The sequence below is a fragment of the Rhincodon typus genome, chromosome 26, assembly GCF_021869965.1.
Source record: "Rhincodon typus isolate 14 chromosome 26, sRhiTyp1.1, whole genome shotgun sequence".
Classification (NCBI taxonomy): domain Eukaryota; kingdom Metazoa; phylum Chordata; class Chondrichthyes; order Orectolobiformes; family Rhincodontidae; genus Rhincodon; species Rhincodon typus.
The window spans coordinates 41,435,355-41,461,326 of NC_063357.1; the positions used below are offsets into that span (position 1 = coordinate 41,435,355).

General features: G+C 43.8%; 1 protein-coding gene across 1 annotated transcript in view; it reads left to right on the forward strand.

Moving 5' to 3' along the window:
• LOC109918816 (carbohydrate-responsive element-binding protein-like) overlaps positions 1–25,972 on the forward strand; it is a 145,281-nt gene that overhangs the window by 14,664 nt on the left and 104,645 nt on the right. Inside the window, exons 2-3 of the mRNA XM_048612398.1 lie at positions 4,238–4,344; positions 13,663–13,745. Of these exons, the coding sequence (XP_048468355.1) occupies positions 4,238–4,344; positions 13,663–13,745 (190 nt within the window). The remainder of the gene's footprint in view (positions 1–4,237; positions 4,345–13,662; positions 13,746–25,972) is intronic.

The following is a 25,972-nucleotide window of genomic DNA, read 5'->3' on the forward strand; positions in this document are numbered from 1 at the left end:
GCATCTGTGAAGGAGAAAACAGAGTTAACATTTCGGGTCCAGTGACCTTTCCTCAGAACTGATGGTGGCTGGGAAAACATCAGTTTATATCATACCATCACAGATGCTGCCAGACCTGCTGAGCTTTTCCAGCAACTTTGTTTTTGTTGCCACCAATTTGTGTGATCTACAAACTTACTAAATACTACATTCACCTCCAATTCGTTAATGTACATAACAAACGGGAAGGGTCCCAGCACTGATCCCTGTGGTACACCATTGGTCGCAGGCTTCCAATCAGAAAAATGTCCATCACCCTTTGTCTCTTGTTTGTAAGCTAGTTTTAGATTCAGGTTGCCAACTTATCTTGGATTCCACAGGCTCTTGCCTTTTGGACCAGTCACCTTTTCAAAAGAGCCAATTAAATGAGACAGGATCACCCTGTAACAAATCTATACTATCACTGATCAATCCTTGCCTAGCCAAGTATTGACTAACCATGTGCTTCGGAATTCTTTCTAATAATTTCCCTACCACTGATGCCAGACTAACTGGTCTATAATTACCTGGCCCATCCCTGCTGCGCTTCTTGAATAAGGAATCTACATTACCTATCCTCCAGTAATCTTTGCCTGTGGCCAGCGAAGTATTAAATATCTCCTCCAGGGCCCTAGCAATCTCCTCTCTTACCTCCCATAGCAGCCTGTACTACATCTCATAAGGCCCTGGGGAGTTATGCACCTTTATCTCTGCTAAAGCATCTAATAACTGCAGGGGGCAAATCAAGAAAGTAATTGGGAGAACAAAGAGGGGGCTTGGAAAAAAAATCTGTCAAGCAAGATTAGGAAGAATCAGGGGAAGAGAATAACCAGGAAAAGATTAGGATCCAGTCGGGACCAAAGCGGAAATGTGTGCATGAAGCCAGAGGACAGAGCACTGCAGCCTCACAAGCGCCAGGGACCTGGGTTCAATTCCAGCCTCGGGCGACTGTCTGTGTGGAGTTTGCACATTCTCCCCGTGTCTGTGTGGGTTTCCTCCCACAGTCCAAAGATGTGCAGGTTAGGTGGATTGGCCATGCTAAATTGCCCATGATGTGCAGGCTGGGTGATTAGCCATGGGAAGTGCAGGATTACAAGGATGCGGTAGAGAGGTGGGTCTGGGTGGGATGCTCTTTAGAGGAATTGGTGTGGACTCTATGGGCTGAATGGCCTGCCTGCACACTATAGGGATTCTATAATTGTATGAACTCCTTATTAGTCTGAACACGCTCTTGAACCTTACCAGTCCAACTGAAATCTCCAGATGCAAAGCCTCTCTCCTCTGTGAATACAGATGAGAAATATTCATTATAGGTGTGAACACGTTCTCTGGTTCCACGCACAGATTGCCCCTTTAGTCTCTAATAGGCTGCACTCTCTCCCTAATAATCCTCTCAAACATAGTATACTTATAAAATGTCTTTGGGTTTTCCTTGTTTGCATTTCTAAGTTCTTTTTTAAGTACTGTCCTACACTCCATACTTCTGAAGAGCCTCCTCTGTATTTAATGCTCTGTACCAAACGTACGTTTCCTTCAGTTTCTTCACCAAACTCTGTGTTGCTAGACATTCAGGGTCCCTGATCTTGCTGCCTTTGCCCTTCACTCTTTGAGGGACAGCTGGCCCTGAACTCTCACAACACTACTTTTAAAAGAGTCCCACTTTCCAATTGTACTCTTGCCTACAAGTCGCTGCTCCCAGTCTATGTTTGCCAGATCCTGCCTAATGATATTGAAATTGGCCTTCTCCCAATTTAGACTTGTGCACTATCCATATCCCATTCCATAATGACTTTGAAACTTCCAAAGTTAAGGTGTTCTTTTTACCTTTGGAATTCTCTCCCAGAGGTCTGTGGAAGTTCAGGCTTGGAGTATGTTTAAGGTAGAGGTTGATTGCTAGATTTCTGATTACAAATGGCATAGAGGGATAGGGGGACAGTATTAGAATCATAGAAACCCTACAGTGTGGAAGCAGGCTACACTGTCTTTCTCTGCCTCTGTTGCTCTTTCTGTGCATCTCATGCCCTTTGAAATTCTCTCTCTCGCTCTCTTCAGATTTGTCTCTGCGCCTGTCTCTCCCGCCTCCCCGCCTCTGCGTCTCTCTCTCTCCCCCTCCCTGCCCCTGCGTGTCTCTCTCTCAGCATTACCCCCCACACGTCATCCCCTCTTTTTCTCTCTCTCTCTTCTATCTCTCTGCATCCAAACTCTCTCTCTGCGTTCCCTCCCCCTCTCTCCGCGTTCCCTCCCTCTCTCTGCGTCTGTCTCCTGCGCCTTCTCCTCTCTCCATCTCTTTGCGTCTTCTCTCTCTGTATTTCTTTGTCTTCATGCGTTGCTCTCTCTCTGGCTTTTTCTTTGTCCTTTTCTGTCTCACTTGCTCTGTTTTGTGTCTTCTGTTTCTGCATTTCTCTCTGTCTCAGAATTCCTCTCTCTCTGCCTCTCCTCTTCCACTGCGAGTCTCTGCATCCCTCTGTTTTTGTGTATCTTTCTGTGTCGCATTAATTTGTTGTGGATCTCTTGCTCTCACTGCATTCTCCCTAGTTCTCTGTGCATTTCTCAGCCTCTCACTGTGTCTCACCCTGAATCTCTTCTCTGTTTCTATCTGACATTTTCCATCCTTTCACTGTCAGCCATATTGGACTTGTGATGTTAACTCTGTTTTTCATTCTACAGATACTTCCAGTGCTTTTTGTTTTTATGTCTGATTTCCAGCAGTATTTTGCTTTTATTGTAGTACTTTATCAATGTTGCTTTTCATTTATTTATTGCAGTCTTGAAATCTTCCAGTCATTCACTGGAAATTCAACTCTGAGTTATCGGTGTTTCTGGGGATTGTCGAGGAAGTGCAGCACAAGTTTTTCACAGTGATTGCTGGGGCAGGATTGACTGATGACGAGAGGTTGTGGAGGCTGGGTTTATATTCTCCAGCACTTAGGAAACTGACAGGTGACCTCACTGAAGCCGACAAAGTTCTTGTGATAGGATGTGTGCCGGACTGTAACGAGGGGAATAAGAGGCAAGGTCTGAAATTAGGAAAATGTCCTTACTCAGCATGTGGTGAATCTTTCACATTGTCTTCTGCAGATGGCTGTGAAAGTACAATCATTTGAATATATTCAAGAACAAAATCTCTAGAATTCTGGGAATTAATGACATCAAGGTTGTGGGGATAACACAGGAAAGTGGCATTGAGCTGAATCTCGAATGGCGCAGCAGGGATTCAAGGATTCAATGGCTGGCTCCAACTCCTGTGGTTTTTCTTACAGGGGGATACAAACCAACATTATACAGTCTCTCATCAAAACCTAACCATTCCAATCTTAGCAACATTCTCGTGACTCATGCGGTACTGCATAGTTTCCAAAACGCCTATAAGTTACAGCAACCAAAATTGTGCACCAGTGGTGATTTCACCGGGGCTTTGTACAACTACAGCAGAGCTTCCTTCCTTCTTCCAATAGCCTGTAATTTGTACCTACACCTTTTAGTATGTGGACAGTTTGTTCACTCAGACAAAGTCTCATTAGTTTTGCCCTTGGATGCAGTCTTTTGCTTGATGTGCGACATGATATCGCCCGCCATGTGACCTTCGAAACACCGCACCTAATTTCATGGTCTTTAAGAACAGAGAGAAATCCCATCATAATATATTCTGCGGACAAATACTCAAAATGATGATCCTGTATGCACTTGAGGAATGGTTGATATTAGGTAAAATTTAAACGTTTTGGCCAAAGAAATCGTTCATTTTTCACATATTGTGTGTTTATGTTGCCTGTGTCTTTCAGTCAAAGAATTCAAATTCTTTATGTTAATCACACACACACCCTCATGGAAACTCACTTACTGATAGAGCATACTGTTAAAGGCAGCTGTTCAGTTCCTTGTTGTAATGTATTGTCCTCACACTGTGTTTCTCTAACAGTCCCACCCAGCAGTATGGCAGTATGATAGCAAGAAGGCCTGCCAGATACCCAGCCCCACTCAAACCTGATAATGACATAAATCCTATTTTCTAGCTGGTCATTTTCACCGCAGTTTAAATGTGAGTGGCATTTTGCAGGCTATCTGTTTGTGTTTGCTCCCGTTACCTGGACCAAAAATTTCAATGAGCCAATCATGTGAAATCTCAAGACGTTAGCGAACAAAGCTGCATCTGTGCAACTTGAAGTGAATAGATCCACTTTTGTGTCAGTTTAGGTGATGCTTTCCTTTTCTGTTTCAGTGGAAAGCTGGTTTCTCCAAAATGGAAGCAATTCAAAGGTTTGACACTTCTATGGAAGGACAAAATCCGTCTGAACAATGCTATCTGGCGAGCATGGTTTACACAGTGTAAGTTTTTAGTAATCATTCTTCACTGTACTTTTTCTCCAGTCCTTCCTTCCTCCATTCCAGCTCTTTATAAGAAAGTTTTTGGGATGTACCTGGGCATCATTCTTTTCCTCTGAATCATTTAGATTGGAAATAATGGGTCAAATCTTCCAGTTTCCAGATCACTGCAGACTGGGACATACAACAGAAGATGATCTCTGGCACCCCATGTGGGAACAGCCTAGGAAGTCTCAACTTCCGATGGCCAATTTCCCCTCTCCCTGGGGCCCTACACAAATGTCTTTGACTCTGAGTTAGAATCAGAGATTTCAGACAATAATTATCTGGGTAGTTATAGAAACATTATATGGATTAAAACCCCATGTGGTATTTGGGTAACTTCCTAACTAGCACATTGACTGGCCCCTTTACTGCTCACCAACCCTCCAACACAGTCTGCCTACTACATGACTACACCAACCCACTGTTGCCCACCTCAGTCATTCACTTAGCCCTTTCCATGCACAAGTTGTTCTTTTGATATCGGGTTTTGTTGAGATTTAATTGGAGGGTACTTTTCGTTTTCAGGGGCTCCTTTCTCATTCTCAGTAACTCGTTTACTCGATGATGCAGTTATATATTAACAAAACCTCCTGCATTTGCACTGACCTATTCAGAAGTTGGATACACACGAACAGAATTAGAATAATTAGTCAATGTCTTTAATAACTATCAATGGTCAATTTAACTTATAAACCCACAACCACACAAGGTAAGTCATAATTTCCTTGATAATACATTACTTACATTGCACATGACAACAGGCTTAAGTTAACAACTGTTGTTTTCTCAGTATAGCTTCTAAGCTTCTATGGACAGAAAATCATCGCCCTAAATGTACTTTCTGCAGGCTGGTGAGCTCATAGCTAAAATGATTTCTTTACGTAAAGACAAAGCTGGAACATTTTAACCAGGCAGTTTTTTTTTTATTTCTTTGATCTCAGTCTTAAATTTAAATTTTAAAATTCACCAAGTGTTCATTAGAATGGCATCCACGACATTGTCTCCATGTTGTAGCTCTTCAACTTGTTCAGCCTTAAGCTGAAGACTCCACATTCATTTCTCAGTGATTTTTAAAATTTCCTGCTCCTAGTTATAGAGTCACACAGCCATGGAAACACACCCCTCGATCCAATGCCGACCCCACGTTTCCCAAACCAAACTAGTCCCATTTATCTGTATTTGGCACACATCCCTGTAAACCTTTCCTATTAATGTACCTATCCAAATGTCGTTTAAATGTTGTAACTGCACAATTGTCTACGACTCCCTGTGGCAGTTCATACAGCTTTGTTAGGTTTAAAACTGTTTCTCTCTTGCATGCGGCCTCCCATTTCCACTGCCCCACTTACAGTGTCCTTCTGAGTACATGCCTCTTTCAGATGTTTCCTCAACCCCACCCCTCTTTCAGCTTCTTTCTCCCCCCAGCCCCTTCTTGCAACTTTTTTCTCTCCTACTCCACCCCCCCCACCACTTCTTGTAACCTACTCCTCTACACCTGTTTTTAAAAGACAGCCAGAACTTTGAAAGGAAATTGATAAATCAGTGCACAAACTAGTCAGTGGATTTCAGTGCAGAGAAGAATGAGATTGTGCACCTTCGATTTAAGTCGAATTAATTAGAATATCTTCTAAATATTGAGTATGTTAAAAACAGGAGCAGGCCATTCAGTCCCTCCTTTTCCATTGTTGGTTCAGGAGCTCTTAATACCTTTTAAAGACCTACCACATCAGTTTTAACACTGTCAGAGAAGGATTTTTCTGCAGCACAGATTCACCAGAATGACACCAGAATTTAAAGGGTTGAGTTGCAAAGAAAAGGCTTGTGAGCAGGTAAGCTATTTGCATTTTTTTTTCCTCATCTCTGTTATCTTTCGGGGTGGTCACCCAGACGCCAAATCCTCTGGAAGCGGGTCGGAAGGCAAAGCCGGAGTCTGTTTGAGTATGTAACAGAATAAACTTACTGGTGCAGCGAACACTGCGAAACTAAACAAAACTAATTAATTTTAAATAATTAACTAAGTAGAGATGTGTTGCAGTTGTATGATGTGGGATCTAGCTGATCCCATTGAGAACGGCAGTGACCACATCTGCAGCAAGTGTTGGCTGCTTGAGGAGCTCTGGCTCAAAATCGATGAGCTGGAATCTGGAATCTGAACTCCAAACACTGTGGCAAATCCGGGAGGGGGAGAAATACCTGGATGCTGTGTTCCAGGAGGTAGTAACACCTGGTAGATTAACTAATGTTAATTCGGTCGGCGGGCAGGGACAGCAGTGTGTGACTGCGAGTGAGGCAGGTAGAGGGACCCTGCAGACAGGAACACAGGAGCCGCAGCCCTTGACATTGTCCCACAGGTATGAAGTACTTGCTCCCTGCATGGATGAGGAACAGGGCTGCAGGGAGGATGAGTCAACTGACCATGGCACCATAGTCCAGGAGGCCATTCAAGAGAGGGGAGCAAAAAGACAGATTGTAGTTGTAGGGGATTCCATCATCAGGAGGATAGACAGTATCCTTTGCGAGCAGGATAGAGAATCCCGCATAGTGCGTTGCCTGCCCGGTGCCAGGGCGCGAGACATCTCTGATCGGCTTGAGAGGATACTAGAGAGGGAGGGGGAGGATCCAGTTGTTGTGGTCCACGTAGGTACCAACAACATAGGCAGGACTAGGAATAAAGACCTGTTTTGGGATTATGAAAAGCTAGGAACAAAATTAAAAAACAGGTCTTCAAGGATCATAATCTCTGGATTGCTGCCCGAGCCACGTGCAAATTGACATAGGGAGGCGAGGATCAGGGAAGTAAACACGTGGCTAAAAGAGTGGTGTGGGAAAGAGGGTTTCCTTTTCATGGGGCACTGGCATCAGTTCTGGGACAGGAGGGATCTATACCGCTGGGATGGACTCCACCTGAACAGGGCCGGGTCCAATGTTCTGACGAAAAGGGTAAATAGGGTGGTTAATAGGACTTTAAACTAGTAAGTAGGGGGAAGGGAGGAGTGAGCGTTGAGGGAGAATAACAATTAATGTAAGGCAAAGCAGCAGGTTAGCAGGTGACGAGGAAAATTAGGAAAAAAGTTCAAGGGAAGGAGAACTCAAGAGCTGTTAGTAATGGAGGTGATAGGACCCAAAAAGAAGATGCAAAAACTGGCATAAGGGCACTTTATCTGAATGCTCGGAGCATTCAAAACAAGGTGGATGAGTTGACGGCGCAAATCATGGCAAATGGGTATGATTTAGTGGCCGTTACAGAGACATGGTTGCAGGATGGTCATGACTGGGAGTTAAATATCCAGGGGTATCAAACTGTTCGGAAGGACAGACAGGAAGGTAAGGGAGGTGGTGTCGCTCTGATTTTTAAGGATGATATCAGGGCGGTAGTGAGAGATGATATAGGTTCTACTAAACAAAAGGTTGAATCCATTTGGGTGGAAATTAGGAATAGCAGGGAGAAGAAGTCACTGATAGGTGTGGTCTATAGGCCACCAAATAATGACATCGTGGTGGGGCAGGCAATAAACATAGAAATAGCTAATGCATGTAAAAACGGTACAGCAATTATCATGGGGATTTTAATCTACATATCGATTGGTCAAACCAGGTCGGTCATGGCAGCCTTGAGGAGGGGTTCATAGAATGCATCCACGATAATTTCCTTAAACAATATGTAATGGAACCTACAAGGGAGTAAGCTATCCTAGATCTAGTCCTGTGTAATGAGACAGGAATAATTAATGATCTCACAGTTAGGGATCCTCTCGGAAGGAGCGATCACAGTATGGTCGAATTTAAAATACAGATGGAGCGTGAGAAGGTTAAATCCAGTACCTATGTCCTGTGCTTAAACAAAGGAGACTATGAAGGAATGAGGGAGGAGTTAGCTAAGGTAGAATGGGAGCAAAAACTTTATGGTGGGTCAATTGAGGAACAGTGGAGGACTTTCAAAACGATTTTTCACAGTGCTGAGCAGAAGTGTATTCCAGTGATAAGGAAGAACTGTAGGAAAAGAGAGAGCCAGCCATGGATGTCTAAGGAAATAAAGGAAAGTGTCAGATTGGAAAAAAAAACACATAGAAAAAAGCAAACAGTAGTGGGAAACTAGTAGACTGGGAAATCTTTAAAGGCTAACAGAAAGCCACAAAAAAAGTTATGAAGAAAAGTAAGATAGATTATGAGAGTAAACTTGCTCAGAATATAAAAACAGGCAGCAAAAGTTTCTATAAATATGTAAATCATAAAAGAGTGGCGAAGGTAAACATTGGTCCTTTAGAGGATGAGAAGGCCAATTTAAAAACTGGGAATGAGGAAATAGCCGAGACATTAGACAGTTATTTCGTGTTGGTCTTCACAGTGGAAGACACAAATAACATGCTGAAAACTAATGGCAAGAAGGTTATAGCAGGTGAGGACCTAGAAACTATCATTATCACTAAGGAGGCAGTGCTGGGCCAGCTAATGGGGCTAAAGGTAGACAAGTCTCCTGGCCCTGATGAAATGCATCTCAGGGTACTAAAAGAGGTGATGGGGGAAATAGCAAATGCACTAGTAATTATTTACCAAAATTCACTGGACTCTGCGGTGGTTCCCGCAGATTGGAAAACAGCCAATGTGACGCCACTGTTTAAAAAAGGAAGTAGACAAAAAGCAGGTAACTATACGCCAGTTAGCTTAACTTCAGTAGTGGGGAAAATGCTCGAATCTATCATTAAGGAAGAAATAGCAAGACATCTGGATATAAATTGTCCCATTGGGAACACCCAGCATGGGTTCATGAAAGGTAGGTCATGTTTAACTAATTTGGTGGAATTCTTTGAGGACATTACTTGCATGGTGGACAATGGGGAACCTGTGGATGTGGTGTATCTGGATTTCCAAAAGGCATTTGACAAGGTGCCACACCAAAGGCTGCTACATAAAATAAAGTTCCGTGGTATTACAGGTAATGTATTGGCATGGATAGAGGATTGGTTGACCAGTAGAAAGCAAAGAGTAGGGGTAAATGGGTGTTTTTCTGGTTGGCGGTCAGTGGCTAGTGGTGTGGTTCAGGGATCAGTGATGGGACCGCAATTGTTTACAATTTACATAGATGATTTGGAGTTGGGGACTAAGTGTGGTATGTCAAAATTTGCAGATGACACTAAGGTGAGTGGTAGAGCAAAGTGTGCAGAAGACACTGAAAGTCTGCAGAGGGATATAGATAGTCTAAGTGAGTGGGCAAAGGTCTGGCAGATGGAGTACAATGTTGATAAGTGTGAGGTCATCCATTTTGGTAGAAATAACAGCAAAATGGACTATGTTTTAAATGGTAAAAAATTGCAGCATGCTGCTGTGCAGAGGGACTTGGGTGTCCTTGTGCATGAATCGCTAAAAGTAGGATTGCAGGTGCAGCAGGTAATTAAAAAGGCAAATGGATTTTGTCTACCATTGCTAGAGGGATGGAGTTTAAAAACAGGGAGGCTATGCTGCAGCTGTATAGAGTCCTGGTGAGGCCACACCTGGAGTACTGTGTGCAGTTTTGGTCTCCTTGCTTGAGAAGAGATATACTAGCACTGGAGGGGGTGCAGAGGAGATTCACTCGGTTGATTTCAGAGTTGAGAGGGTTGAATTATGAGGAGCGACTGAGTAGACTGGGATTATACTCATTGGAATTCAGAAGAATGAGGGTAGATCTTATAGAAACATATAAGATTATGAAGGGAATAGATAAGGTGGAGGCAGGGAGGTTGTTTCCGCTAGCAGGTGAAACTAGGACTGGAGGGCATTGCCTCAAAATAAAGGGAAGCAGATGTAGGACTGAGGTGAGGAGGAACTTCTTCACCCAAAGGGTTGTGAATCTATGAAATTCCCTGCCCAGTGAAGCGGTTGAAGCTACCTCGCTGAATATTTTTAAGGCAAGGCTAGATAAATTTTTGAACAGTAAAGGAATTAAGGGTTATGGTGAGTGGGCGGGTAAGTGGAGCTGAGTCTCAAAAAGATCAGCCATGATCTTATTGAATGGCGGGGCAGGCTCGAGGGGCCAGATGGCCTACTCCTGCTCCTAGTTCTTATGTTCTTATGTATCCCATAAGTATAACAAATTAACTGACAATTTAATTGAGGTATTTAAGTTGATTTGCACTAATTCCTTCAGGGATGATGTTAGAAACTACTCTTTTGCAGCAGAGGTAGTGTAAATAATAGATGTTCTAAAGATTAATTTCCAATCTTCACTAGACACAGATGAGGTGTCAGAGGGCAGGAGGAATATGAATGTGGTTCTGTTGCTTAAAAAGGTTCCAAAAGAGATACCAAACGATTATAGGTCAGTTAATCTTCAATAGTGGGCAAATTGTTAGAATCAATCCTGAGAACAGATAAACTGTCACTTAGAAAGGCATGGACGAGTCAGGGATGGTCAGCATGGCTTTGTTCAGGGAAAGTCATGCCTTACAAATTTGATTGAATTCTTTGAAGTGACGAGAAGGATTGATGTGGTTAGCGCAGTGGATGTTGTTGTGGGGTTGGTTTAGCTCGGATGGCTGGTTTGTGAAGCAGTGAGATGCCAACAGTGTGGGTTCAAACCCCACACCAGCTGAGGTTACCACGAAGAACTCTCCTTCTCAAGCTCTCCCCTCGCCTGAGGTGTGGTGACCCTCTGGTTAAACTACCACCAGTTGTCTCTCACTAATAAGAGAGCACTCCTCTGGTCTGTTAAGACTATGGCGACTTGACTTGGATGTTCTCTACGTGGATTTTAGTAAGACATTTGACAGGGTTCCACATCGCAGACTGGTCAAAAATGTAAAAATCCATGGGATACAGGGAAATATGTCAAATTGGATCCGAAGTTGGCTTAGTAACAGGAAACCAATGTTCAATGGCTGCCCTTGTGAACGGAAAGCTGTTTCAAATGGTTTTCCGCAGGATTTGGTGATGGGGCCCCTCCTGTTTGTTTTATATGTTAATGATTTGCACTTGAATGTGGGAGGGCACAATTTGAGAAATTTGCGGACAACATAAAAATTGGCCGTGTAATGGATAGTGTGGAGGAGAGCTGTAAGCTCCAAAATGATATAGGTGGTTTGGTGGAATGGGCAGAAAAGTGGCAGATGGAGCTCAACTCTGATAAGTGTGAGGTAATGCATTTAGGGAGGTTAAGCTGTGAAAGGGAACGCACAATGAATGGGAATATGCTGAGAGGGGTAGATGAAGTGAGCAATCTTGGCGTGCAAGTGCACAGGTCCTTAATGGTAGCAGTAGAGGCAGATAACTTTGTAAGGAAGGCATTTACAATCTCTCCTTTATTGGCAGAGGGAGAAAATACAAAAATAGGAATATAATGATGAAACTGTCTGGGACACTAGTAAAGCCACAACTGGAGTATTGTGTGCATTTTGGTCCCCACTTTACACTAAGAATGTAATTGCTTGGAGAAAGTAATTTTTTTCTGCACTAGAATGTTGCCAGGGCTGCAGAATTGTAGCTATGAGGACAGATTGGAAAGAACAGAGGGGCTGAGGGGTGACATGATTGGGATGTGTAAAATTGTAAGGGGTAGAGATAGAGGAGACAGGAGAAGCCTGTTTCATTGGCAGAGAGTTCAAAAAACCAAGGATCATAGATTCAAACTAATGGTTGTTTAAAAAATGACCTGGTTCATTGATGTCCTTTGGGGAATAAAATTTGTCGTCCTCCATGTGACTCCAGTCCTGGAATAATGTGGTTGAAATAGCTGCAAGCCACTCAATTAATTTGATCCAGTACCAAAATATTGAATACAAATAAAAGAAAATTGACTAGCCATTTCAACCAACACACCAAGAACAACAATAGTGCACACAACCTTTGTCAACCATGCACAGTCCTCCTTACTAACATAAAATAAAAACATAAATTGCTGGAGAAACTCAGCAGGACAGTTGGGGTCATCTTATGGACAGAGCAGAGTTGTTCTCCCAGACTGTATTAAGTCTTGTCAGTGGATCAGATTGTGAGCAGCAAATACAGTAGACTAGATTAAAAGAAGCACAGGTAAAACACTGCTTCACCTGGAAGGTGTTTGGAACCATGGACGGTGACGAGAGAGGAGATTAAAAGGCACATGTTACATCATCTGTGATTGCATGGGAAGATGCCATGGAAGTGCTGGGAGTGATGGAGGACTGGACAAGAGTGTGACAAGAGGGAATGGTCCTCAAAAATATCTCTGCCTCCTTTTCTCTATCAGCATTCCTTAGGGACCATTGGAGGGGAACTTACAGTTGGTGGTATTCCAATATATCTGTTGCTGTTGTTATTCTAGACGGTACAGGTCACATGTTTGGAAGGTGCTGTTAAAGGTGCCTTTGTGAGCTACTGTAGTGCATCTTGTAGATGGCACATACTGCTGCAATTGGGTGTCAGTAGTGGAAGGAGAGGATGTTGAAGGTGGTGGGTGGTGTGCCAATCCAGTGGGCTTTGATCTGGATGATCATAGAATCCCTACAGTATGGAAACAGGCCCTTCATCCCAACAAGTTCACACTGACCCTCAGAGCATCCCACCCAGACCCATCCCCCTATAACCCACCTAATCTACATATCCCTGAACACTATGGCCAATCCACATAGCCTGCACGTCTTTGGACCTTGATGTCAAGCTTCTTAAGATTGTTTAAATTGTACTTATCTGGGCAAGTCGGAAGTATTCCAACACAATTCTAACTTGTGTCCAGACAGACTTTGATTTAGGAGGTGATTTATATACTGCAGAATTCCCAACCTCTGACCTGCTCTTATAGCCATAGTACTTACATATCTCATCCAGTTAAGTTTCTGATTGATGGTAGCTATTAGGTGAGGGAATTCACTGATGAAGATGCCATTAAATGAGCAAGGCAAGTCATCAGATTCTCTCATTGGACTGTGGTGTGAATTATACTTACCCAAAGTACATTGCCCAGGTCTTGCTGCCTCGGGGTGCAGGCTGCTTCAATATCTGAGGAGCTGCAAATTAGGGAGGGACTATAAATGTTGGTTTTGCTGGCATTGTCCACATCTTACGTAGGAAGAAGAAAAATGACTTGGTGCCAGAGTTTGATTCTCCAGTGAAGTGCCTGAAGAGGTTTTACATCGATAGTTATTGACTGCATTAATTTATAAAGCACTGTAGCAGTCTAAGTCACCTTATATTTTTGTAAACTGCTTTTGGCTTTCTCAGGAACAGTGTTGAGGTCTTTTTTGTTAAGAAAAGAACATTATAGTGAAATATCTAAACACAACAAATTTATTTGTTATTAATTTGCTTGTTTTGTACTTCTCCCAGATGTACAAAAGAGGAAGAATCCTGTATGTGGGTTTATCACTCCCTTGGAAGGGTCTGAGGCTGATGAACACCGTAAACCAAAGGTCAGCAGGACCCAGAGATTCTGTTCTTTGAGAGTTTACAGAGTAATGATTAAACGAATGAAACAATCTAAAATGTAGCTTGCATTTCAGTATCTTATTAGGAACTTAGCAGTGTGTATTTCTAGGGGCAAGATTCTGTTTGATGTCTCTGAAATATAACAGTGAAGTTACTGTGATATTTGTTTAACGTTTTAGAACGTTTCACATAGCGTAAACTGTTTAAAGTTGTAATTGAGCTGCCCCAGGCAAGTCTTGGGGAAATCTTTAAAAATGTGGAAAATGTTCAAAATACTTCAGGAATCACCTCCTGTCTTCCCAAAGCCTGTGTACCATCTACAAGGCATAAGTCACAAGTGTGTGAAAATTGCAACTTTAAATGAAGTGTTAAAGCCATTAGGTATTGGAGAACAATTTGGCCTGGAAAAGCTAAAATACGTGTTGAAATTCTGTGCCATAAATGTGCAGCATTGTGCATTCCTAGTTGAAATAATTTGCAAACCAAAGCAAGGAAAACTTCAGTGATAAAAGTGGCTTCTTGCTTTCAGCAAAGAAATTTACAGTACAACACAAGTTCCTCACACATGGGGCTACATTGTTACTGCTGTTACTGAAAGACACAGATATAGGGGAAGGTTTGGCAGCTCAATATTCCAGGATACAGGGTCTTCAGGTGCGACAGGGAAGGAAGTAAAAGAGGAGGAGGTGTCACAATATTGAACAGGGAATCTATTACAGCAAGAGGGAGCAATGATACCTTAGAAGGTTTCTCAAATGAAGTCACATGGGCAGAATTTAAAAAACAAAAGGGAACAGTCACAATCCTGGTAGTGTACTATAGGGCCCTGAACAGTCTGAGAGAAATACAAGAACAGATATGTCGGCAAATTTCAGGGAAATAGAAAAGAAATAGGGTCGAGATAGTAGGGGATTTCAACTTCCCCAAAATTAACTCACATAGTCATAGGGCGAAAGGTTTACAGGGAGAGAAATTCTTAAAATGCATCCAGGACAGCTTTTTCAGCCAGTACGTAGAATGCCCTACAAGAGAGGGAGTAGTCCTGGACTTAATTTTAGTTAATGAAGCTGGACGAGTGGTTGAAGGAACATTTTGCAGTGAACTAGGTAAGATTCAAGATTGTTATAGGAAAGGACAAAGATGGGCCTGAAATCAAAATTCTAAACTAGAGGAGGATGCATTTTAATAAGAAAAGGTATGATTTGACTGAGTGGACCATGAGCAGATACGTTCAGGGACCATGAGCAGATAGTTTCAGGTCAGAACAGTGAAATGCATACAGAAGGAAGTGTGGAGAATAAAGGACCACTATGTTCCAATTTAAAAAGAAAAGGGCGGGACCATCAAATCCCATGAACACTGGATATTGAGGGATATACAGCACTGGGTTAAGAGAACAAGGGAGGCTTATCGCAGATCCTGAGGGCTCAAAATAGCAGAAGCCCTACAGGAGTACAGAATGTGCAAAGGGGAATTTGAAAAGACTAGGAAAGGTAACAGGCAACATGAAAGGATAATGACAGATAAAATAATGGAAAGTCCTAAGTTATTTTTACAATTGCATAACAGTAAAAGGATAACAAGGGACAGAGTAAGGACCAGAGATAGTAGGAACTGCAGATGCTGGAGAATCTGAGATAACAAGGTGTAGAGCTGGATGAACACAGCAGGCCAAGCAGCATCAGAGGAGCAGGAAAGCTGACGTTTCGGGCCTAGACCCTTCTTCAGAAAAGTAAGGACCACACTGATAATTTTAGACAGGATTCTAAATGAATACGTTGGGTCGGTATTCACTAGTGAGAGGGACAATATGAGTATAGAAATCAGAGAGAAGGTCTCTGATACAATTAAAGAAATCAGCAAAGACAGAAATGTGGATCTGAGGGTCTGGCAGGCTTAAAAGTAGATAAATCTCTAGGGCAGGATTGAAATGAATCGCGGTTTGGTGAGTGAGGCAAAGGAGGAACTAGCAGGTCATTGGCAATAGCTTTCAATTCCTCTTTGGCCAGAGAAGAGGTATCAGAGGACTGGAGGACAGCTAGGATGGTACCATTACTTAAGAAGGGAGCAAGGGACAGACATGGAAACTACAGGCCAGTCAGTCTAACCTTAGTGGTGGGGAAACAACTGGAATCCATTTTGAGGGACAGAATTAATCTGCATTTGGAGAGACAGTGATTAATCAAGAACAGTTAAGGGGAGGCCATATCTGACCAACTTGATTGAATTTTTCGAAGAGGTGACTGGGTGTAGATGAAAGCAATGCTTTTATTGCAGGCTACTTGGACTTCAGCAAGACTTTTGATGAGGTCCTCCGTATGGGACACTGATAGTAAAGGTAAGAGTCCATGGGATCCAAGGAAATTTGCTAATTGGATCCAGATTGGTTGAGTGGCAGGAAGCAGGTGGTGATGTTTGAGAGGTGTTTTTGTGACTGGAAGTCTGTGTCCAGTGGGATTCTGCAGGGGTCAGTGTTGGGGTCCGATCTGTTTGTGGAATATATAAATGATTTAGACTTTGAACACAGCACACATTTTTACTGTGGCTCCTGTTGACATCATAACTTCAATATCATAGAATCCCTACACTGTGGAAACAGGCCATTCAGCCCATCAAGTCCACACTAATCCTCTGAAGAGCATCCTACCCAGACCCGCCTCCCTACCCTGTCCCTGTAACCCTGCATTTTCCATGGCCAATCCATCTAACCTGCACATTTTTGGACTATGGGAGGAAATCGGAGCACCAAGAGGAAACCCATGAAGACATGGGAAGATCATGCAAACTCCACATAGACCATTGAACCCGGGTCCTGGCGCTGTGACGTAGCAGCGTTAACCACTGATCCACCGTGCCGTCTTAAACAGTGAGAAAGGCTCTGAATTGCTGAGTACTGGCCACCTGACAATTACTGGTTAACCCTTTTGTATCCTACAGATTTAGAGCAATGGGAACTTAGTTACAGTTAACTTTTTCATAACCTCAGTGATAGAGTAGGAAGTCTAATAAATAAGTCTATTAATTCAAGTCCAAGGTGTTAGCTATAAGTTTGAGTTGTCAGGAGAGGCTGGCTGTGTGGAATATGTAGCCTGCCATGTGAGGAGTCCTTGATGCTGCCAGTGTCCCAGGTGACCACTTGTACAAGCAGCGTTCCCAGCTGCAGAAGCTGGAGCTCTGGGTTTCAGAGCTTGAACAGCAGTTGGAGACTCTGTGGCACATCCGTGAGCCTGAGAATAATGTGGATAGCACGTTCAGAGAAGTGGACACACTGCAGCTCAAGGGACTAGAGGAAAGCAGGGAAAAGGTGACCACTAGACAGTCTAGAAAGAACAGGCAGGTAGTACAGGAGTCCCCAAGGGTCCCACTCACTAACCAGTATTTTGGAAGCTGGTACTTTGGAGGACTGCAGTCAGAGACCAATGTCTGACACCATAAGCAGCTTGACGGCGTAGGGGTGGGGTGGAGAAGAAGAGGAAAAGAAGAGCAATAGTAATAGGGGGTTCTTTAGGCATGGAGCAGACAGGTGTTTCTGTGGCCAAAGATGTAACTCCAGGACGGTGTGTTACCTCCTTGGTACCAGGGTTAGGGACATCATTGAATGGCTGCAGGGTATCCTGAAAAGGAAAAGTGATGAGTTAAAGGTCGCAGTATGTCTTGGTACCAACAACATGGGCAAAGTGAGGAATGAGGTCTTGCATCAAGAATTCAGGGCACTAGGCAATAGATTTAAAAAGTAGGACCTCAATGGTTGTAATCTCTGCATTACTCCCGGTGCTGTGTGCTAGCAAGTTTAGAAATAGGAAAATTGGACAGATGAATGTGTGACTCGAGTTGGTGCAAGAGGGAGAGTTTTAAATTCCTGAATCTCTGGGACCATTTTTGGGGAAGGTGGGACATGTACAAGTGGGATGGTCTGCACTTGAGCAACATTGGGACCAACATCCTTGCAGGTAGGTTTCCTAGTGCTGTTAGGAGGAGTTTAAACTAGTCTGCCTGGGGGAGGGAACACATATCAATGCTGTAGCATAATGTACCTCTGTTTCAAAGGAAGCAAGTCAGAGGGAGTTCAGCTACTTTGAATGTCAAGGCAGTAAGGCATGGCTGGATGGTCTTTAATGCTAGGTGTGTAATAGGTAAGACTGAGTAAATTGGTGTGGATTGACATTTGAAAATCTGACACTGTTGCCATCACAGAAACATGGTTGAGGGAAGGGCTGGACTTGCAACTCAACCTTCTCGGGTAAAGGATCTTTAGGAGAGACAGAGGAGGGTGTAAAAATGTGGCGGTGTAGCAGTATTAATTAAGGGGTCAATTACTGAGATAAGGAGAGATGATATCTCGGAACAGTCCTCAAAACAGGCTTTGTGAGTAGAACTTAGGAATGGTAAGGGGCTGCCAATTTACTGGGAGTGTATTATAGGCCCCCAAAGAGTCAGTGGGAAATAGAGGAGCAAATATGTAGACAGTTCACAGAGGTGTGTAAGAGTAATAATCAGGTAATTTCTTCTTTATACTTTGTTCTAATTACACTATGGAATTTCAACATTCCAACATAAATTGGGATAGTCATAGTATGAAGGGTTTAGAGGGTTGGATTTCTTGAAATGCATCCAGGAGAGTTTTTTGTCTCAATATGTAGAAGGCCCAACAAGGGTTGGGGCAGTGCAGGATCTGGTTCTGGGGAAAGAAGCCAGGTGCTCAATGTGGTAGTAGGGCAACATTTTAGCGATAATGAGCACCACACAGTACGGTTCAAATTTGTTCTGGACAAGGAGAAAAATGGCGTGCAAAAGATGGCTTTGGATTGGGGAAAGGCAGATTTTATTAAAATGAAGAGAATCTGGCCATAGTTGACTGGGAACAGCTCCTTGTGGGTAAGCCTACAGCAGAGTGGTGGGGTGGGCATTCAAAAAGGAGCTGGGGAAAGTACAGCCCCAACATGTACCCTTTAGGGGGGATAAAAGCACGAAGTTCAGAGAACCCTGGATGTGTAGGACAATTCAGAACTGGGTGAGGAAGAAGAGAAGCAAGTGCTAAGGGAGTAATTCAGCTGCAGCCCTAGAGAAATACAGGAAGTGCAGGAGGGAACTTAAGAAAGCAATTAGAAGAGCAAAAGGGGACATGAGAAAGGACTTGCAAACAGGATTAGGGAGAATCTTAAAATAGTTCATAAGTATATTTAAAGGGAAGAGGTTATCTTGGGAAAGAGTGGGTTCAAGGGAATGATCTGTGTGTGGAACCACAGGATATTAGAAGGGTGTTAAATGAATACTTCTCTTTGGTCTTTACTCTGGAGAAGGAGAACATAGGTACAGCATTCAGGAAAATGAACTGTGAGAAACTTGGGATAACAAGGTGTAGAGCTGGATGAACACAGCAGGCCAAGCAGCATCAGAGGAGCAAGAAAGCTGATGTTTTGGGCCTAGACCCTTCTTCAGAAAATATTCATTTTTTCTGAAGAGTCTAGGCCCGAAACATCAGCTTTCCTGCTCCTCTGATGCTGCTTGGCCTGCTGTGTTCATCCAGCTCTACACCTTGTTATCTCAGATTCTCCAGCATCTGCAGTTACTACTATCTCTGTGAGAAACTTGCACAGATTGACATTGGAGGCTCTGTTGACCTTAAAAATAGACAGATCCCCTGACCCAGATAAATTGCATTCCAGGCTGCTGTGGGAAGGTGAACCAGGAAATTTCAGCGGTCTGACACAAATTTTTAAATCCTTTCAGGTGTAAGTGCCAGAGGATCGGAGGATGGCCAATGTGGTTCCACTCTTTAAGAGGCGAACCAGGAAATAACAGACCCTGAGTCTCCCATCAGTTGTAGGGAAACTGATGGAGAAAATTCTGAAGGAGAGAATTAATACCCACTTGGAAAGGCATGGGTTAATTAGGGGTAGTCAGCATAGCTTTACCAGACGTCATGCCTAACACATTTACTGGAATTCTTTGAAAAAGAGTTCAAGTCTGTGAATGAGGGAAGTTCAGATGATGTAGTTTATATGGAGTTTAGCAAAGCTTTTGACAAAATCCTATATGGGAGACTGAGAAGGTTAAAGCACATGGAATTCAGGGAAACATGGTGAGATAGATCAGAAACTGGGTTAGTAATAGACACAAAGGATAGTGGTAGAAGGCTGTTTCAGTGACTGGAGGCCAGTGTCCAGTGATGTACCACAAGGATCAGTACTAGGACACTTATTGTTTGTTATATACATAAATGATGATATAGCTGAAAATGTGGGGAATGTTAAGCAAATTTGCAGACAACGCCAAGATTGGTAGGATGGTTAATAGCGAAGAAGATGGTTGGTGGGTTACAGGAAGATATGGATGGGTTGGTGAGATGGGCAGATGTTATTTAACCCCGATAAGTGTGAGGTGATGCACTTTGGAAAAAGAGACATGAGACGGGAGTCAATGAATGGCAGGACACTGGGTAGCTTAGGGGAACAGAGGGATCTTGGGTAATTATTCACAGATCCCTGAAGTTGGCAGAGCACATGAATAGGATAGTTAAGAAGGCATATGGGACAGTTGCTGTCATTTGTTGTGGCATAGAATATAAGAGCAAGGAGGTAATGTTGGAATTGTACAGAGCATTAGTCAGGCCACAGTTGGAGTACTGTGTGCAGTTCTGGTCACCTCACTACAGGAAGGATGTGATAGCACTAGAGGGGGTACAGAGGAGGTTCACCAGGATGTTGCCGGGGTTGGAGAAATTGAGCTATAAGGAGAGACCAGATAGGCTTGGTTTGTTTACCTTAGAGCAGAGAAGACTGAGTGGGGACATGATTGAGGTGAATAGGACTGAGGTAGGTGGACAGGTGAATAGAGAGCAGGGTAGGCAATGGCTTGTGGTATTATTGCTAGACCATTAATCCAAAAACCCAGCTAATGTTCTGGGGACCCAGGTTCGAATCCCACCACGGCAGATGGTGAAATTTGAATTCAATAAAAAAAAAATGTCTGGACTTAAGAATCTACTGATAACCATGAAATCATTGCCGATTGTCGGAAAAACCCATCCTTCAGGGAAGGAAATCTGCCACCCTCACCTGGTCTGGCCTACATGTGACTCCAGACTCGCAGCAATGTGGTTGACTCTCAATTGCCCTCTGAAATAGCCTAGCAAGCTACTCAGTTGTCCCAACCGCAACAAAGTCTCAAAGAAATGAAACCAGACAGATTACCTGGCATCGACCCAGGCACCGGAAAAGACAATGGCAGAAACAGCCCTGTCGACTCTGCAAAGTCCTCCTCGCTGACATCTGGGGGTTAGTGCCAAAATTGGGAGAGCTGTCTCACAGACTAGTTAAGCAACAGCCTGACATAGTCATAGTTATAGACAGAATCATACCTTACAGGCAGTGACCGAGACACCACCGTCACCATCCCTAGATATGTCCTGTCCCACCAGCAGGACAGGCGCAGCAGGGGCGGTGGCACAGTGGTACACAGTCGGGAAGGAGTTGCTCTGGGACTCCCCAACATTGACTCTGGACCCCATGAAGTCTCATGCCTTCAGGTTAAACATGGACAAGGAAAACTCCTGCTGATTACCACCTACCGTCCTCCCTCAGCTGATGAATCAGTACTTCTCCATGTTGAGCAACACTTGGAGAAAGCACTGAAGATGGCAAGGACACAAAATGTACTCTGGGTGGGGGTTATCAATGTCCACCACCAACAGTGGCTCAGCAGCAGTGCTACTGGTCGAGCTGGTTAGTTCCTCAAGGACATAGCCGCTAGACTGGGTCTGCGGCAGGTGGTGAGGGAACCAACAAGAGGGAAAAGCATACGACCTCATCCTCACCACTCTGCCATCTGCAGATGCATCTATTCATAACAGTATCAGTAAGAGTGACTATTGCAGTCCTTGCGGAGATGAAGTCCCGCCTTCACGTTGAGAATAGCTTCCATCATGTTGTGAGGCACTATCACCATGCTAAATGGGACAGACTTCGTATAGATCTAGCAACTCAAGACTGGGCATCCATGAGGCGCTGTGGGCCATCAACAGCAGCAGAATTATACTCCAGCGCAATCTGTAACCTCTTGGCCAACATATCCCCCACTCAACCATTGCCATCAAACCAGAGTATCAACCCTGGTTCAATGGAGAGTGCAGGATGGCATGCCAGGAGCAGCACCAGGTATACCTGAAGATGAGGTATCAACCTGGTGAAGCCACCAAACAGGATTACTTGCACGCCAAACAGCAAAAGCAGCAAGTGATAGACAGAGCTAAGCAACCCTACAACCAACGGATTAGATCTAAGCTCTGCAGTCCTGCCACATCCAGTTGTGAATGGTGGTGGACAATTAAACAACTCACCAGAGGAGGAGGCTCCACAAATATCCCCATCCTCAATGATGGAAGGGCCGAGCACATCAGTACAAAAGATAAGGCTGAAGCATTCGCAGCAATCTTCATCCAGAAGTGCCGAGTGGATGATCCATCTTGGCCTTCTCCAGTGAGCCCAGCATTACAGATACCAGTCTTCAGCCAATTCGATTCACTTCATGTGATATCAAGAAACAGTTGGAGACACTGGATACTAAATAAGCAATGGGCCCTGATAACATTCCGGCAATAATACTGAAAACTTGCAAAAAGCAGGACAAATCCAACGTGGCCGATTACTTCCCTATCGGTCTACTCTCGATCATCAGTAAAGTGATGGAAGGTGTCAGTAACAGTGCTATCAAGCAGCACCTGCTCAGTGACGTCCAGTTTGGGTTCTGCCAGGTCCACTCAGCTCCTGACCTCATTACAGCCTTGGTTCAAACATGGACAAAAGGAGCTGATTTCCAAAGGTGAGGTGAGAGTGACAGCCCTTGACTTCAAGGCTGCATTCAACCTGGTGTGGCATCAAGGAGCCCGAGCAAAACTGGAATCAATGGGTATCAGGGGGCAAACACTCCGGTGGTTGGAGTCATACCTGACACATAGGAAAATGGTTGTGGTTGTTGGAGGTCAGTCATCTCAGCTCCAGGACATCCCTGCAGGAGCTCCTCAGGGTAATGTCTTAGACCCAACCATCTTCAGCTGCTTCATCAATGACCTTCCCTCCATCATAAGGTCAGAAGTGGGGATGTTCACCGAAGATTGCACAATGTTCAGCACCATTCGTGACTCCTCAGATACTGAAGCAGTCCGTGTTCAAATGCAACGAGATCTGGACAATATCCAGGCTTGTGCTGACAAATGGCAAGTGACATTCGTGCCACACAAATGCCAGGCCATGACCATGACCAATAAGAGACCATCTAACCACTGCCCCTTGACATTCAGCGGTGTTACCATCACTGAATCCCCCACTATCATCTACTAGGGGTTATCATTAACCAAAAACTCAACTGGATTCACCACATAAACACAGCAGCTACAAGAGCAGGTCTGAAGCTAGGAATACTGCAGCAAGTAACTCCCTCCTGACTCCTCAAAGCCTGTCTACAACCTACAAGGCACAAGTCAGGAGTGTGATGGAATACTCCCCACTTGCCTGGATGAGTGCAACCCCAGCAACCCCCAAGATGCTGGACACCATCCAGGACAAAGCAGCCCGCTTGATTGGCACTACATCCACAAGCATCCACTCCCTCCACCACCGATACTCAGTAGCAGCAGTGTGTACTATCTACAAGATGCACTGCAGAAATTCACCAAAGATCCTCAGACAGCACCTTCCAAACCCATGACCACTTCTGTCTAGAAGGACAAGGGCAGCAGACATATGGGAACACCACCACCAAGGTCCCTTCCAAGCCATTCACCATCCTGACTTGGAAATATATCGCCGTTCCCTCACTGTCGCTGGATCAAAATCCTGGAATTGCCTCCCTAAGGGCATTGTGGGTCAACCCACAGCAGGTAGACTGCAGCAGTTCAAGAAGGCAGCTCACCACCACCTTCTCAAGGGCAACTAGGGATGGGCGAGAAATGCTGGCCTGCCAGTGACACCCACATCCCACAAATAAATAGAAAGAAAAAACTGTTCCCCTTGGTTGAGGGGTCAGTCATGAGAGGGCATAGTTTTAGGGTAAGGTGCAAGGGATGCAGAGAGGATTTGAGGAAAAAACGTTTTCACTCAACAGGTGGTGGGAATCCGGAATGCACTGCCTGGGAAGGTAGTGGAGGCCAGAAACATTACAAACTTTAAAAAATATTTGGATAACCACTTCAGACACCATAACATTCAAGGATATGGGACAAGTGCAGGACATTGGGATTAGTGCATCTTCAGTGGTAATTATATTGGTACGAACTCAATGGACCTTTTCTGTGCTGTATGACTCTGTGAGTCTATCTATGAATTGTGACTGTATGATTGTGGATTCTATGAAAATTGATGGGATGGTAAATGGTGAGGAGGATAACTTTAGATAACAGGAGGATATGGACAGGGTGGTTAGGTGGACTGATCAGTGGCAAATGGAATATAATCTGGATAAATATGAAGTGATAAACTTAGACAGGGCAAACAAGGCAAGTGAACACTGATCAACGGTACCAGAATGATACCTAGGTTGAAGAGTTTCAGTTATGACAAGAGATTAGACAGACTGGGGTTATTGCTCTTAACGCAGAGGAGATTCAAAGGGGACATAATTGAGATGTATAAAATTATGAGGGCTGTAGGTAAGGAAGACAGGAAGATGGAGGGGGTCAATGACCAGGGGCATATAAGGGCAGAAGGTTTAGAGGAAATGTGAAGTAAATCTTTTTCATCTAGAACTTTATAAGAATTTGAATGGCATGGATAGAGGGGAAAGTATGAGGCTTTTTCCCAGGGTGGAGGGGTCAATTACTAGGGGACACAAGTTCAAGGTGCAGGATAGCTGGGGGGAGTTTAAAAGAGATGTGCGGGGCATGTTTTTCTCACAAATGGTGGTGAGTGCCTGGAAATTGCTGCCAGAGGAGGTGGTAGAAGCAGACACAATAGCAACATTCAAAAAGCACTTGGACAAATACATGAATAGGAAGGGAATCGAGATACGGATCCTGTAAGTGAAGACAGTTTTAGTATGGAAGAGCAAAATGTGTCAGCGCAGGCTTGGAGGGCTGAGGGGCCTGTTCCTGTTCTTGTTCTTTGCTGTTTGTCCTTTGAAGGTGATAGGAATCTGGAAACCACTGCTTGTAAGGGTGGTAAATGCAGAGACTCTCATGACATTCAAGAAGTATTTAGATGTGTACTTGTGACGTGAGGCATACAAGGCTATAGGCCAAATGCTGGAAAATGGGATTGAAATAGTTAGATGGGTATTTTTGATTGGTACAGACTTGATGGAAACATTGAATGTCGTGGTATGGCCAGATAGCATCAACATAATTTTATGAGAGGGAAAATGCACTGGACAAATTTTAGAAAATTTTCAGCATGTAACTCTTAGGGTTGCGGAATTAGATCCAGTAGGAGTAATTCAAGTACATTCAAGGAAAAAGGAATTCATTGAGGTGCCCCAAAAATTATTGTGTGAGATAAATAGGGTCTCAGGGCTGAGGTAATAAATTAGTCTGGATAGAGGATTAATTAACAGACAATTATCAGAAAGTCGGGATAAATAGGGCATTTTCAGGCTGACTAGTGGAACTCTACACTGATAGATACTAAGTTGGTTTCCCTGGCTGGGATATATAAAACATGTGGGGGCATGGAGCTGCCGTTTCAGGGAATGAAATCAATCATTTAACTCTGAGATGAAGAAAACGTCTTCACTAAAAGGTTATGCATCTTTTGGAATTCTTTACTCCAGAATGTTTTGGAGGCTCTGTTGTTTGAAAATATCACAAAGAAACAGGAAATAGGAGCAGGAGTAGTCTGTGTATCCCTTTAAGCCTGCTATACTATTCGATAGGATCATGGCCGATCATTTGTCTCTGGGCTGTACTTCTGCTATTCTCCCCTTTCAAATCTAAACATTTGTTTTCATTCTGAGATAGTAAGATTTTTTGGTCTCTCAGGAATCGAGGGCTATGCCAACCCAGGTGGGACAGTGAAGTTAGAACAGAGAACAGTACATCATAGGAACGGGCTCTTCGGCCCACAACGTTGTGCTGGACATGACCCCAAATGAAACTAATCCCTGCTGCCTGCCCTTGGTCCATATCTCACCATTCCTCATACATTCATGTGCTTATCTAAAAGTCCCTTAAACCCTCTTATCATATCTAACTCCACCACCACCCCTAGCAGTGCGTTCCAGG